Source organism: Petaurus breviceps, unplaced genomic scaffold (genome assembly GCF_028583685.1).
Source record: "Petaurus breviceps papuanus isolate PSGF00001 unplaced genomic scaffold, PetGlider_PUasm1.0 90731, whole genome shotgun sequence".
Lineage (NCBI taxonomy): Eukaryota > Metazoa > Chordata > Mammalia > Diprotodontia > Petauridae > Petaurus > Petaurus breviceps.
The window spans coordinates 3,936,675-3,950,584 of NW_027187325.1; the positions used below are offsets into that span (position 1 = coordinate 3,936,675).

General features: G+C 36.5%; 1 protein-coding gene and 1 long non-coding RNA gene across 3 annotated transcripts in view; one reads left to right on the forward strand and one right to left on the reverse strand.

Annotated features, from left to right (window-relative positions):
- Positions 1 to 13,910, reverse strand: part of CNTNAP5 (contactin associated protein family member 5) — a 934,370-nt gene that overhangs the window by 306,700 nt on the left and 613,760 nt on the right. For both annotated transcript variants that reach the window (XM_069066887.1, XM_069066888.1), the window contains exon 13: positions 7,342 to 7,542. In XM_069066887.1, the coding sequence (XP_068922988.1) occupies positions 7,342 to 7,542 (201 nt within the window). The remainder of the gene's footprint in view (positions 1 to 7,341; positions 7,543 to 13,910) is intronic.
- The window catches only part of LOC138145246 (uncharacterized), a 153,841-nt gene that overhangs the window by 122,202 nt on the left and 17,729 nt on the right, over positions 1 to 13,910 (forward strand). The window lies entirely within an intron of this gene.

The window sequence follows — 13,910 nt, forward strand, 5'->3', positions numbered from 1 at the left end:
CCTTTTTACCAACTTCTCAAGTTCTTGGAATAACCACCTGAGAGATCTTTCTGTATACACACCTGCTAATCTATTCTTCATTCTCACAGTTACCTGGCATTTTTTGATCCATCATTATTTTATCAGGATTGTACCCTTGATTTGGATATATTCCCTTTTCTTTCAAATTTCACTTAGTGGAACAATTCAATTCCACTCTTTTTTTCCTTTTCTTTCTCCTCTTGACTCTTTCCCTTTCACTTTTGATGTCTTACTAAATCCCTAATGTGAACCACATCCAACATCTGTCTCCTTCTGTCAGGGGCTTTTAAACTGAGGTGGTGGAAATTGTACAACTATCCTGACTAAATATATCACAAATTTGCATTATCTAATCTTGTCTAAGCCTTGAAAGCCCTTTTGATGTTGTTATGTTGATTTTGTCATGTCCCACCATTTGGGGTTTTCTTAGCAGAGATATTGGCAAAAAAAAAAAAAAAAAAAAAGGATTAGCTGACTTGCCCAGGGTCACAAAGCTGGCAAGTGTCTGAGATCAGATTTGAACTCAGGTCCTGGACTTCAGGGCCAGCAATCCATCCACTGTGCCACTTTTACTCTTTCCTGATTCTTTATACCATTGTCTGCTCCAAACCTTTTCTTCTATCATCAAGCCTCAAAAAAAATGTTCTTCCCAAAAATCTCAGCTGAATGTTTTGCCTCATATTTTATCTGTGATCATTTCCTCCCTTTTCTTCATCTCACAATTCCTTGATATCTCCCTCTGCCACAAAAGGTTATTAACTGTATTTTGTGTCATGGACCTCTGTGGCAGCATGATGAAACTCACTGACCCCATTCTCAGAACAGTGTTTTTAAATAATTGAAGGAAATAAGTTTCAATTAGAAGTTACTAAAAATAAATATTTTCCCCCAAATAAATCCATGCGTCCTCTGACTTCTCAAGTTAAGAATCCCTGCACTATCATTTCTTGACTTGCTCTAGTGACTGATGAAGAGGTGGCCCCTCTTCTCACAAAGAGGAACCACTCCACATGCACCCTTAATTTTCCCCCTCATTCTCTAGCAGACTGACCTTCCCCCACTATCATCTCTTCTTTATGTAACCATCAATCTCTCCCTCTCTATTTACTCTTTCCCTACTTCCTACAAATATGCATTATTTCTTCAGGGAAAAGAAAAACATCCCTTACTAAGTCTTACTATTCTTGCTATTGCCCTTTATTTTGTTTCTCTTCCTCTTCTAACCATACTCTTTGAAAAATCCATCTATTCTCTGAACTTTTACATTTCCTTTCACTTCCTTCCTAATCTGCTAAAGGCAGCCTGCTGACCTCATCACTCAGCTGAAATAGCTCTCTCTGAAGTAACCAACATTCTCATAATCGCCAACATAAATAGCCTCATATTCTATGATCTTTGTATTGCATTTGGCAATATTGAATATTCTCCTTCTGAATGCTTTGTCCTATCTGAGTACATTTTCTCTTGGTTCTGCTTCCTCTTATTTGTCTTCTTTGATACATGTATCCATGTCAGTTCTACTAACTATGGGTGTACTCCAAGATTCTATGTTAAGTCCTTTTCTCTTTTTTCTTTATGCACTAGGTGCATCAGCTCCCATGGTTTCAACTGCATACTCAGTGAAGATGACTCTCAGCTCTACAAATCCCAATCTTTTTAAGATTTAGTTCCACATCACCATATTCCACTGGATATTTTCTTGTTCATTATAGGATGTCCTGTAGGCATCACAGATGTCATATACTTCGTATGATTTCCCTGTGATGCAGTGGATAAAGCGCCAGTTCTGGAGTCAGGAAGACAGATCCTCCTGAGTTCAAACCTGACCTCAAACACTAACTAGCTGTGTGACCTTGGGCAAGTCACTTAACCTGAGTTTCCACATCTGTAAAATGAGCTAGAGAAGGAAATGTCAAACCATTCCTGTATATCTGCCAAGAAAACCCCCAAATGAGGTCATGAAGAGTTGGACATGACTGAGCATTAATTTCCCACTTGTACAAATATTTTACTCTTTCAATCTTTCTTGTTATTATCAAGGGTACAACCCTTCCAGGTTCACAATCTTACTGTTATCAGTTAATGCTTTACTGTCACTTATCCATATATTCAGTCAATTGCCAAATTTTATTATTTCTTTCACCATATCTTTTTTTTTCTATTTATCCCCTTTTCTCTCCTCCCATACAAACATCTTAGTTCCATATGCAAAGATGGTCATAACCTTGATTTTGCCATCACCCGTACCTGTACCACCTCCATGTTCAAGAATTGTGAAATCTCCTTACCCAAACATATTGTGATGGTTGTTCACCTCTTCTTCTACAGTCTCTTCTATAACCGTATTCTTTTTACACAGCATGCCCTCCAATTCCTTGACCCCTCAATTCTCTCCCACGCCATCTTTCCTAAACTAGCTACTCACTTTTCTTCCCAGCTTGACTCCTTGGTGAATGAATACAACTTGACACTGTCCTCCTCTCTTGAATCTCTAATCCTTTTATCACACTGCCAATTAAGCCCAGTCAAGTCTTAGGTTTGGATCACTCCCACAATTTATCAACTTTGTTCCTACAAATATGCTACCAAATGAAGGTGGAGAAAATCAACACAACTGTTCTGACTAAGCTCATGCTAAATTTATTTTCCATAACCTCCACTGGGTCCTCACTGCTGCTAGGCAATCCTACTATAATTTTATTATTAATTCACTATCCCAGTTTCCACACTCCTTCCAAATCTTTTCATTTTCTCCTCAAATCTCCCATGGCATCCCTGTCCCTCACTCTCTGAGCTGAAAATCTTGCCTTATATTTTAAAGAAAAAATTCAGTCCATTCACTAGGAACTCCCTCTTTCCCCCTCTTCCTCATTTATCACTCAGGTTCCTTCTGCCATTATATCTTCTTTTACCCTTGTCTCACAATGATGAAATGGCCTTACTGCTTACCAAGAAAAACTCCTGTGATTTTTGGTTTTGTTTCCTTTTGCTTTTCTGTTAAATTTATTTTTAATTTAAGGAATAAAACAAGCATTTCCATAACATAATACAATAAAAAAGATGATTGCCCATGAAACTGCAAATCTACCAAACTCAACTTGTTATTCCTTTAAAATATACAACATTATCGTGCAAATTTCTTTTTTATTCTTCCCTCCTCCCTGCCCCCCAGAATGGGCTACTATTGGATACAAATAGACATTACACACACACACACACACACACACACACACACACACATTTACACATATATACACACAGACACATTCACACACACACATATATATACACACATGTATACACACTCACAGAGACACACATACACATTAAATTATTTTGTATATACTTTCATTTTCTAATTTTTTCTCTGGATGCAGACAGCACCTTTCTTTACATATCCTTTAAAGTTAACTTTGGTATTTATAACAGTCAAAATTACTTATTTGTTCAAAGTAATTCTTAAAAATATTGCTGTTACTATATACAATGTTCTCTTGGTTCTTCTCATTTCATTCTTCATTATTTTGTTCTATCCAATTTCCTCCGATGGATTGAGCCCTCTGTCATCTTTATTTTTTCTTTTTTTCAGTTTGAAGTGCCTGTGTATTTATTTATTAGTGATAAGGAATACCTAACAGTTTGTAATTTCTGAGAAATAACATCATGTTAGTATCATTTTTATACTCATATTACTGCATCTTTACTTTTTTATACTTATTTTCGGGTTCTCTCCCAACTGGCTCATTTCCTGTTTCCTAAAAACATACCCATGACTCTCCAATCCTGAAGAAAAAATCACCTGATCTTTCCATCCTTGATAACTGCCGTCCCATATGTAGCTAAATATTCATTGTAGCTTTGTAACTATATGCTCTTTGTAGTTAAACTCCTTAAAAAGGCCTTTACGTTAGATGCCTCCATTTTTTTCTCCTCTTACTCTCTTCCTTACCCCTTATAATATGGCTTTCACCTTCTTATTCCTCTAAAACTTCACACTCCAAAGTTACTAGTGATCTCAAATTACTATTAATTATCAAATTCAATGACTTTCTCTCAATCCTCATTCTCCTTGATCTCTCTACATCCTTTCACACTGTTGATTCTCCTTGATATCTTCTTCTCTCTAGGAATTTGGAATATTACTCTCTCTTTTTTCTTCCCTACCCATCTGACCACCTCTGTCTCCTTTGTTGGCTCATCTTCCATATCATGCCCTCTAACTGTGGGTGTCCCTCAGAGTTTTATCCTGGGCCCTCTTCTCCTCTCCCTTTATACTGTTTCATTCAGTGACCTTATCAACTTTTATTAACATAATTACCATTTTTAGACTAATAATTTTCAAATCAATTTTTCCTATTACAATCTCTGTGCTGACCTCCATTCTCACATCTCCAATTGCCTTTCAAGACATTTTTAACTGGATATGTAGTAGAAACCTTAAACTCAGTAAGTCCAAAAGAAAACATTTATATTTCTTCCTAAACCTTCCCCCTCTTCTACTTTCTTTATTACTAGAAAGGGCAACACTATTTTACCAGTCATTCAGATTTGAAATCTAGGAATCATCCTGGATTCCTCACTATCTCTCACTTCTTTCATAGACAATCTATTGCCAAGATCAGTCTATTTCATTTTTGCAATATCTCTTGTATATGCCCCCTTCTCTTCTCTGACACTGCCACCATGCTAGTGAAGTCCCTCTTTATATCATACCTTATTAGCAATAGGTTGCTATTGGTTCTGCCTGCCTCAAGTCTCTTCCACACTCCTGTCCCTCCTCCATTCAGTCACTAAAGTGATTTTTCTAAAATGCAAATCTTTTCCCACTTTGGTCCCTTTTATCCTTTCAATCTCCTTACATGTAGCTGCTCCTCTTTGGATTCTATGACACAGCAATGCTGTCATCCCCGTTGTACCCACAGCGTTCTGTCTACTCTCTCTATGCCCTTCTATTGATTCTCTTCCATTCTTGGAATTTATCGCCTCTTTTTCTCTGCCTCTTGGAATTGCTGGTTTCTTTCAAAATTCTACTTAAGTACTACTTTCTACATGAATCTTTTCCTGGTCTGCCCCAGTTGCTACAATTTGGCTTCCAAAAAACAAAACAAAACAAAAACCTGCCTTGTATTCACTTTTCATATATTTTAAATATATGTAGTATATGTATATATACTGTTTCACATTAGAATATAATCTGCTTGAAGTCAAGGAATAATTTCACTTTGTTCTTTGTAATTCCTAGCACACAAAACACTTAAAAAATGTTTGTGACATATAGATTATTCTCTCTGCTTCTTTTCTCTTGCAGTTCCAATTTATTCTCTGAATCACAACCAGAGTAAGCTTCCTTATGTGTGGAACTGAACATATCTCTCCTTTGCACTAAAAGTTTCAGTGTTTCAGGGGCGGTTAGGTAGCACAGTGAATAGAGTGCAGCCCCTGGAGTCAGGAGGACCTGAGTTCAAATCTGGCCTCAGACACTTAACACTTACTAGCTATGTGACCTTGGGCAAGTCACTGAACCCCAATTACCCTGCCTTCCTCCCTCCAAAGACCAAAAAAAAAAAAGAGTTTTCAGTTTTTCCCCTTTACGTCCAGGACTTTGAACCTCATTTCAAATTCCTTAAACTGGAAGATAAATGGCCTGACGCATGGAGTTCTGTGCCTAGAGTCAGGAAGACTTCAGTACAAACCCAGTCTCAGATATTTACTAGTTACTAGTTGCTTGACCCTGGGTAAATCATTTTACCTCTGTTCATTCAGTTTCCTCAGTTGTAAAATGGAGATGATAATAGTACCTACCTCTCAAGGTAGTTGTAAAAATCCGTTGAATTAATATTTGTAAAGAGCTTACCATAGTGTCCAGCACATGATTAAGAAACTTAATATATTAAGGAATTTAATAATCATTTCTTTCATTTCTTCCTTCTGTTTAAGGTCCTCCACAAGGATAGATCAAGCTGTCTTTTTAGCTTTATCTTCCACTGCTTACCTCCATGCATAATCTTAAGAGACTGATCTGTTGCCATCCAAATAACAACTGTGCTTTCCGTACCTCTTTGTTATTTTTCTCACTGATTCCTATTTCTACCTTTCCCTTCATAGCCCAAAAACATATATTGAATTCCTACCCATCCTTTAAAGTCTAACTCCTGGGTTACTTCCTCCAGAAACCTTCCCTGAATCAACAATCTGCCTTAGTTAAGAAATAAAACTTCCTCCTTTTCTGAATTAAAAAGCAATTCATTAACATTGCTCTTAGGAACTTATTGTGTATTATCTGTACTGTAGATACTGAAACTGTAGTTATTTACCTACCTTTATGTCATATCTGCCTTTTGCATTGTAAATTCCACAAAGGCAAAGACCATGCCATGTAAACCTTTTTATCTCTCCCCTGGGCAAACCCAGAACGCTTTACATATAGCAGTACCTTAAAAATTACTTGTGGACTATAATACAATAGAATTAGTAATTATATACTGCAACATATTATTTTTTACACCCAGAAACTACAGCAGTGTGGGCTGGATAGATCATGATGGTGAATGCTGACATTCACTGCTGGGTAGAGCCATGTATTACTTGGTTAGGATTCTGAGATGCAGAATCATTTTAATAGAAGCATCAAAGCATTAGAAGTCAGCATTCTGGTGTATAGTCTACAGTATAGTAAATATGCCACATTTCATCATCATGAATCCCAGTTTTAAGTTCCTGAAATCTGCCAAATTGAAAAACAGTGAAATGAGCCTACATTAACTTGAAAAGGAAGTCATTAAAAGCTTTGAGTAGCTGCTTGTTACCCCTTTGTAGTAGCCACAATGACAAAAAAAAATACTACTCTGAATTTATGGAAAACTTTATAAATTTCAAAGCAATTTGACTGAAGTTATCACGTGTGATGGAGTAAGACTTTCGAATATTTAAAGCCAGACGGGGTAAATGAGGAACATGAAGGATTAAGTTAAGTGATGTGCCCAAAGTCAGAAAGTGATAGATTTAGAGGCCTTCTAGACTGACTTCATTTTATAGAGCAGGAAACCAATGAGCAAAAGCAATAAATGACTTACCCAAGATCATGCAGGGTGAAACCATCAGAGTCAGGATTTGAACCCAACTCCTCTGACCTAATCCAGGGTCTTCCATCCACATTGAGTACCTACACCTGACAAGGCAGACTCTCCTCTGTTCACTTTTATGACTATGACTTGGTTACTAGGAAAGTAATTCTGGGTATAACATTTCTCCTTCCTGGCCCAAAGACCTAAATGGACAACCAGCTATGACCAAGCAAAGAATGAGGTGCAGGGAACTTACTGGGGGTGTTCAGCAGACGAGACTTCTTGCAGTGGTAAATGGCCTCCTGCTCACAGTATTCGGCACTGTTGATCATTCCCTCCAGCTGTTCCATGCTGCTGCTGTAGTTAAAGTACATGACATAGGGCCTCTTGGGATGTGCCCCTCGCACGCGAGCGAGCTCTGTGTTGTTATGCTGCACGGTAGTCCAGATCTTATCCTCTGTTCAATGCAACACAACAGAAGGGCATGTCACAAAACAAAGCAGCAAGACAGCACAGGGCCCCAAGCAATAGCAATCAATCATTCATTCAATAAGTGTTTATTCATGAATTGTCTCTCTGCCTCTAGCTCTCTGCTAGGGGATGTGGGGGATCTATGAAGAGGAAGACATGTCTCCCCTAGTCTCCCCCCCCCCGCCCAATCTTGCCCCTGCCCCTCTACAAACGCACATTCAGAGGCTTGCTGCGCACTCAGATTGCCAAGGTTTATTCATAACACAGAAAACACTAGAAAATTTCGCATCAAGTTCAACAGTTTGGGCTAGAAATTACATGCCATCAGAATTCACAGAATGAGGAATACATAAAATAAGCTATTTTTGCCTAGAATTCCTTTTTATTTAAAGTTAGAGAGTATGTGGGAAGAGAATGTACAATGGTTAAAATTCTGAAGTGTATACCATGGAGTTTTTTGTTTTATTGTGTTTTTTTTATTTTGTTTTATAAAGCACTTGGGGATAAGTAACTTGCTCAAGGTTACATGGCCAGTTATTTTGTGTGGGTGCCAAGTATCTGAGGCTGGAACCAATCCCAGGTCTCACAACTGCGGGGACAGCGCTCTTACTCGCTGTGCCACCTGGCCACCTCTGTACCATGGATTTTAACTTCTCCAAACTAGGACTACCCTCTAATTCCCCTCCACTGAAAACATGTTTTGTAATATCATAATGGAAAAAAAATATTTTCAAAGAGATTTTTAATAATTTCTTCCAAAATTACCTTACACCAAGGAAGGTAAGGTCACAAAATGTTTTACTTTATAGGTCTTAATGCTTAGCTACAGAAACCTGGGCAAGATATTGTCCAAACTGAATTTCAAGTGCATATCACAAAACAAAATCCTCTTATTACTGAACTAGATATGACTACTTATTTTGGTTGACTCGTTTTTGGATAAAATTAGTGAACAAAATGTTGTCAGGTAGACATTTTGCAACAAGGTCAAAAAGATTATGACAACCTCTATATTCCTCATGTTTCATATTCAGTAGTATTCTAAAGGTCAAAATATACATTGAGTTGGCAGATGTGAGTTTTTAGTTTGCTTTTTTGCATTAATTGTTTATCAGTATGCCGTCTGCCACATAGAAGCTTCAGGGAAGTACGACTTTTAGAGAAATCATGAACAGAAACCTCCATTTTCCTCTGAGGACTAGGAATATTTAACAATTCAACCCATATTTATGGAACATCTACTATGGAAAAATGACTACTGGTTGTTAGGTTACAAATAATAAGACAGACTGCCAATGAGATTTTCCCTTCAGAACAGGTACTATTATAAAATGTTTGACTTCTGCATTCCTTAGTATAGCTATCCCGTCTGTTTTATGGGAAATGATTTTAAATGTTTTAATTTTTAATTTAAAAAATCTGCTTGTTTCATATGTTTTGCTGCTCAAAGTACTGTGGTCTTTCAGTTTTGAGGGAATACGTGTATCAGGTTATAATATACCCAAGGGGAGACAATTTGAAGACTTGGGAGAGAGGGGTAGGGTGGCAAATCCAAACTTTCATAAATATTAATACAGGGGAAATAAGGTAATAACAAACATCAAAGACAGCTTGAAAAGAGGAATTAAACCATAACAGGGCTACCTGTTACCCTATTCTCTCCTGGTTTTCTTCCTATGTAGGTGACCTCTCTTCAATCTCTTTTGCTAGATCTTCTTCTAGATCATACCCTCTAACCATGGGTGTCCCCCAGAGTCTGGGCTCTCCTCTTCTTTTTCTATACTGTTTCATTTGGTGATCTCATTTGTTTATGGATTTGATCATCTTCTCTATGCTAAGGATTCTCATAATCAACTTATTGAGTCCTAACCTCCCTATTGACCTCCAGTCTTACATCTCCAACTGCTTATTGAATATTTGGAACTGGATGTGCTATAGATATCTTCAAGTCAAGATGTCTAAAATTAAATTTGTTGTCTTATCCCTCCCCTCTTCCTAAACTCCCTATTACTAATAAAGGTATCCTCTATCATTCAGCCTCACAACATAGGTGTCACGCTCAATTCCTAACCCTTTATCATATCCCCATATCCAATTTGTTGCCAAGACATTCTGATTTCACTTTCTTAACATCTCTCACATATATCCCCTTCTCTCCTCTGTCTGCCACCACCCTGCTTCAGGCTTCCATATAGTCCTTTTTCCCGGAATATTGCAATAGCCTGCTGGGTGGTCTCCTGACCACAAATTTCTCCCTACATCATTCCATCCTCCACTCAGCTGTGAAAGTGATCTTCCTAAAGCATAGGTCTAACCATATCACCCCCTTACTCAATACACTCCAGTAGCTTCCTATCCTCTCCAAGATCAAATGTAAAACCCTTTCTTTGTCATTCAAAGTACTTTAAACACACACAGGTATCTTTCTAGTCTTCTTACAACTTCCACCCCCACCATATACTCTGTGACCTAGTGATCCTGCCTAATATTCTTGTTCCTCAAACAACACACTCCATTTCCTGACTGGGCATTTGCTCTGGTTATCCATCATATAGAGAACGCTTTCCCTCCTCATTTCTACCCCTTCGTGGTTCCTATGGCTTCCTCCAGGTTTTAGCTAAAACTCCACCTTCTTCAGGAAATCTTTCCTAACCACTCAATTCTCCTGTCTTTACTTGCTTATTTCCAATTTATTCTTTCTATCACATTTTGTACAATGTTACTTGTACATATGTTCATACATAATTATTTGCATGTTGTCTCCTCCATTAGACTGCAAGTTCCATGAGAATAGGGATTGTCTCTCATTGTTTCATTGTCATTCATTGTTTCCTCAGCAATTAGCACTATGCCTGACACACTGTCTACACTTAATAAATGTTTATTGACTATTAGTTTTACCTTTTTAACTGCCATTCCCAGATGGATGGTCAATCCCTGCATTTATTTTATGTTCTGAAAGCAACTGCAGAAGACACGTCCACTGGGGAAACAGTCAGCGAGCTGAATGGGCTAAGGACCTAGTCTAGGCTCAGGGCATCATAGATTTAAAGCAGCAAGTAATCTTAAAAGCCATCAAGTCCAACCCAAATAATTACACAAGCTTAGACTAGTTTTTTTTTTCAGGAAATTTGATGTTTTGTGACAGAAAGGTTGGTGTCTGAGATGTTTTAGAGCACCAAAATGAGATATAAAACAAGGGTCTGATTATGTAAGAGAAATCTTTAACATCCACTGTTAGTATACAGAAAAATATGATTATCCTCACATCACTTACCCTATCATCCAACTTTCTAAGCAAAGGAAAATCCCCAAGTAATGCTAATAATCACTACTCTTCATAGATGTTGAGAGATAGAAGTAACTACAGACATCATCCACCAAACCATCATATTGCAAATGAGCTAACTGGGGACCAAGGAAGGAACATAGATCATAGAAACAATTTGTCAGAGATGAAAAGCAGTCACTTGATAAGCACTTAAGCCCTTACTAGAAACCAAACACAGTTCTAATCTCTGAATTCAAGGTGTTTAAATTAGGATAGGAGATAAAAACAATAAAGCAAACAAACAAACAAACAACAAACAGGCCCTGCTCTCAAGGAACTTAAATTACAATCTAAGGAGATTTTGATAAATACAAAATTTATACAGAGTAGAAAGAAGACAGTCTAAGCAGGGAGTGGAGGGTCAGGGAAGGAGCCTGGGGGGAAAAAGATATCCTGCTGATAGTACAATTTGCCTTTTCTTAAGATTACAACTTATCACTTTAATTATATGTTGGAAAATTTTTGCTAGGTTAAGTGCATTTTCTATAAAGAATTAATCTGTTTCACCTTTTTAGGAATTAAGACATTTGCCAGTTTCCAGTATTTGGGGCTTTAATAGTTCACATATATCCTATGATTTTCCAAAGATCACTGGCATTTATTTGGACATCACATCTACAATTTGCTAGTTAACAACCCTCCTCCTTTATTTCAAGCTTACAGTTTTGTATTTATATCTCTTAAATTTAGTTGTGTTAAGATTCGGTCCATTGTTCTGTGCCATTGTCAAGATCATTTGGAATTCTGATTTTGCTATCTAACATATTAATTATGTTATATATATACATATATACATATATGTATATATATAATCCCTCCAATCTATTATCTGTAGGACTCTCAGAATGCTGTGCCAGAGACTGAGATTAACAGCCTCATCACCATTGTCTTGGATGAACTTAAAACTTATAAAAACTCAAACAATGCAAATTCATACATGGGAAAATTAGAATATAAAGTCCTCGTGGGCAGAAATCTTTCCATTTTGACTCTATATTCTTAGTACTAAGTGCAATATCTGGCACCATAGTATGTGGTTTATAATACTAGAATTCTGATTATTCACAATTCCTGAATAACAAAATTCACCTACTTTTCAGGAATGACCATGTGACTAACGTGCTCAATAAGCTTTAATAATTTCCTTTTGCTCCTAGGATAAAATACATAGTCCCCCTTTCATAAGTTGGCCCAAACTTATCTTTTAAGTTTGGTTATATATTACTGTCTCTCATTCATACCTCATTCCAGCCAAGATGGATTACTTTATGTTTCTGTTATACCATATACCAACTGCTGTTTCTGTGCCTTTTCTAGTCTCTCCCAAATGCCTGGAATGATCTTTCTTCTCACTTTCAATTCTTGGAAACTTTAGGCTCCTTTAAATCTCAATTCAATTGTCATCTACTAAAAAAAAGAAAAGATCTTTCCTATTTGATTCTCCTATTTCAAATTTATTCTCTTAGTTTCAGCTCCTCCTTTTATCTATTGATCTATCATTTATTCACATATATACAATGCTAATTCTATATATGTTATAGACACACATTATATAGGTAATGTATATCATATCAATAATATGTAATATATATATATAATGCTTATTTTCATATGTTTTACATTTACTTATCTGTGTATATACTGCTTCTTTCCAGGAAAATAGAAGCACCCTGAGATGAGAAATAGTTTTATTTTTTTTGTTTGCCTGTTTTCTATCTCCAATGGCTGACACATAATAGATACATACTGGTTGAATGGTTGATTTACTAAATTAGTTAATGAATGAAATCAGAGTAGATAATTATCATTGTTGAAGAAGTATATAACATTTCATATGGCACAGTGTTAAAATTTTTTTTTTTGCTAGAATCTGACTATATCTACAATAACGATGATTCACACAATTTTCTACATTTTGGCTGGTTTTCATATTCTGTTTCAACTTCTAAATCTACCACATGGCTTTTCAAAAGTATGACATAAGCAAAGAAATTATAAGCCATATAACATAGTTGACAAAATGCTGAAATTGAATTCTAGAAGTATTAGATGCACATTTGTCTCCAAAACTTAATACCCTGATAACTATGGTTGAACAAATATCTCCTTCAAATTTTAAAGAAACAAGCAAACAGCAAGACCCCAAATATATGGTAACATACTAAAGAATCATGATTTCTAAGTGCATTGGAGATATTCAACATGTTGTATATATACATATATGTGTGTAATATATATATATATATATATATATTTATATATATATTAGACGGTATCTCCCTATCTCACACATGTAGAAAATGCAAGGGCCATTACCAAGCAGTACAGGCGTCTTAAGAGACCTAGTGGTACCCCCTCTTGGGGGCTGATCATATAAATGATGAAATTAACATTTACCTGATGAGCATAATACATTGACACTTGGAACTTCTAATCTCAAAAAGATCTGCTAGATTCAGTCTCTCTGGCAGTAGATCTTACAGGATTGGTTACCATGCTCAGGACATGTTTCCAGTTATCTTTAAGATAAGTATTGAAATTTTTCAAAAATCTCAAAACAAATTTAATGTCATAGATTTAGAGTGGGAAGGGACCACAGAAACCAACTAGTGTGACTCACTCTTTTTACAGATTAGAAGGATAAAGTCCAAAGAGGTTCTATGATTCTAAATGTAGTGTTCTTTCTCTTTACACTACAATACCAGTTTACTTAAATGATATTAATAAGACACACTCATACATGGATTAAGACTTTGGGCCTATGTTGAGTAGCATTTTAAATTTCACATTATTCCATTGAAGACTTATAACTATCCTGTGGGGCAGATACTACAGGCATTACTATCCCTATTTTGTCAATGAGGAAAAAGTCACAGACAGGTGGTTACTTGCCCTTTGTTCTAGAGCTAGTTAGTTTAGAGGCAAATTTTGGAATTAGGTCTTTTTGATACCCTATCTAAAATTTCAACCACCATGGTAGGCTACATCCTATACCCCAGTCCATACCCCACTCACACATACTC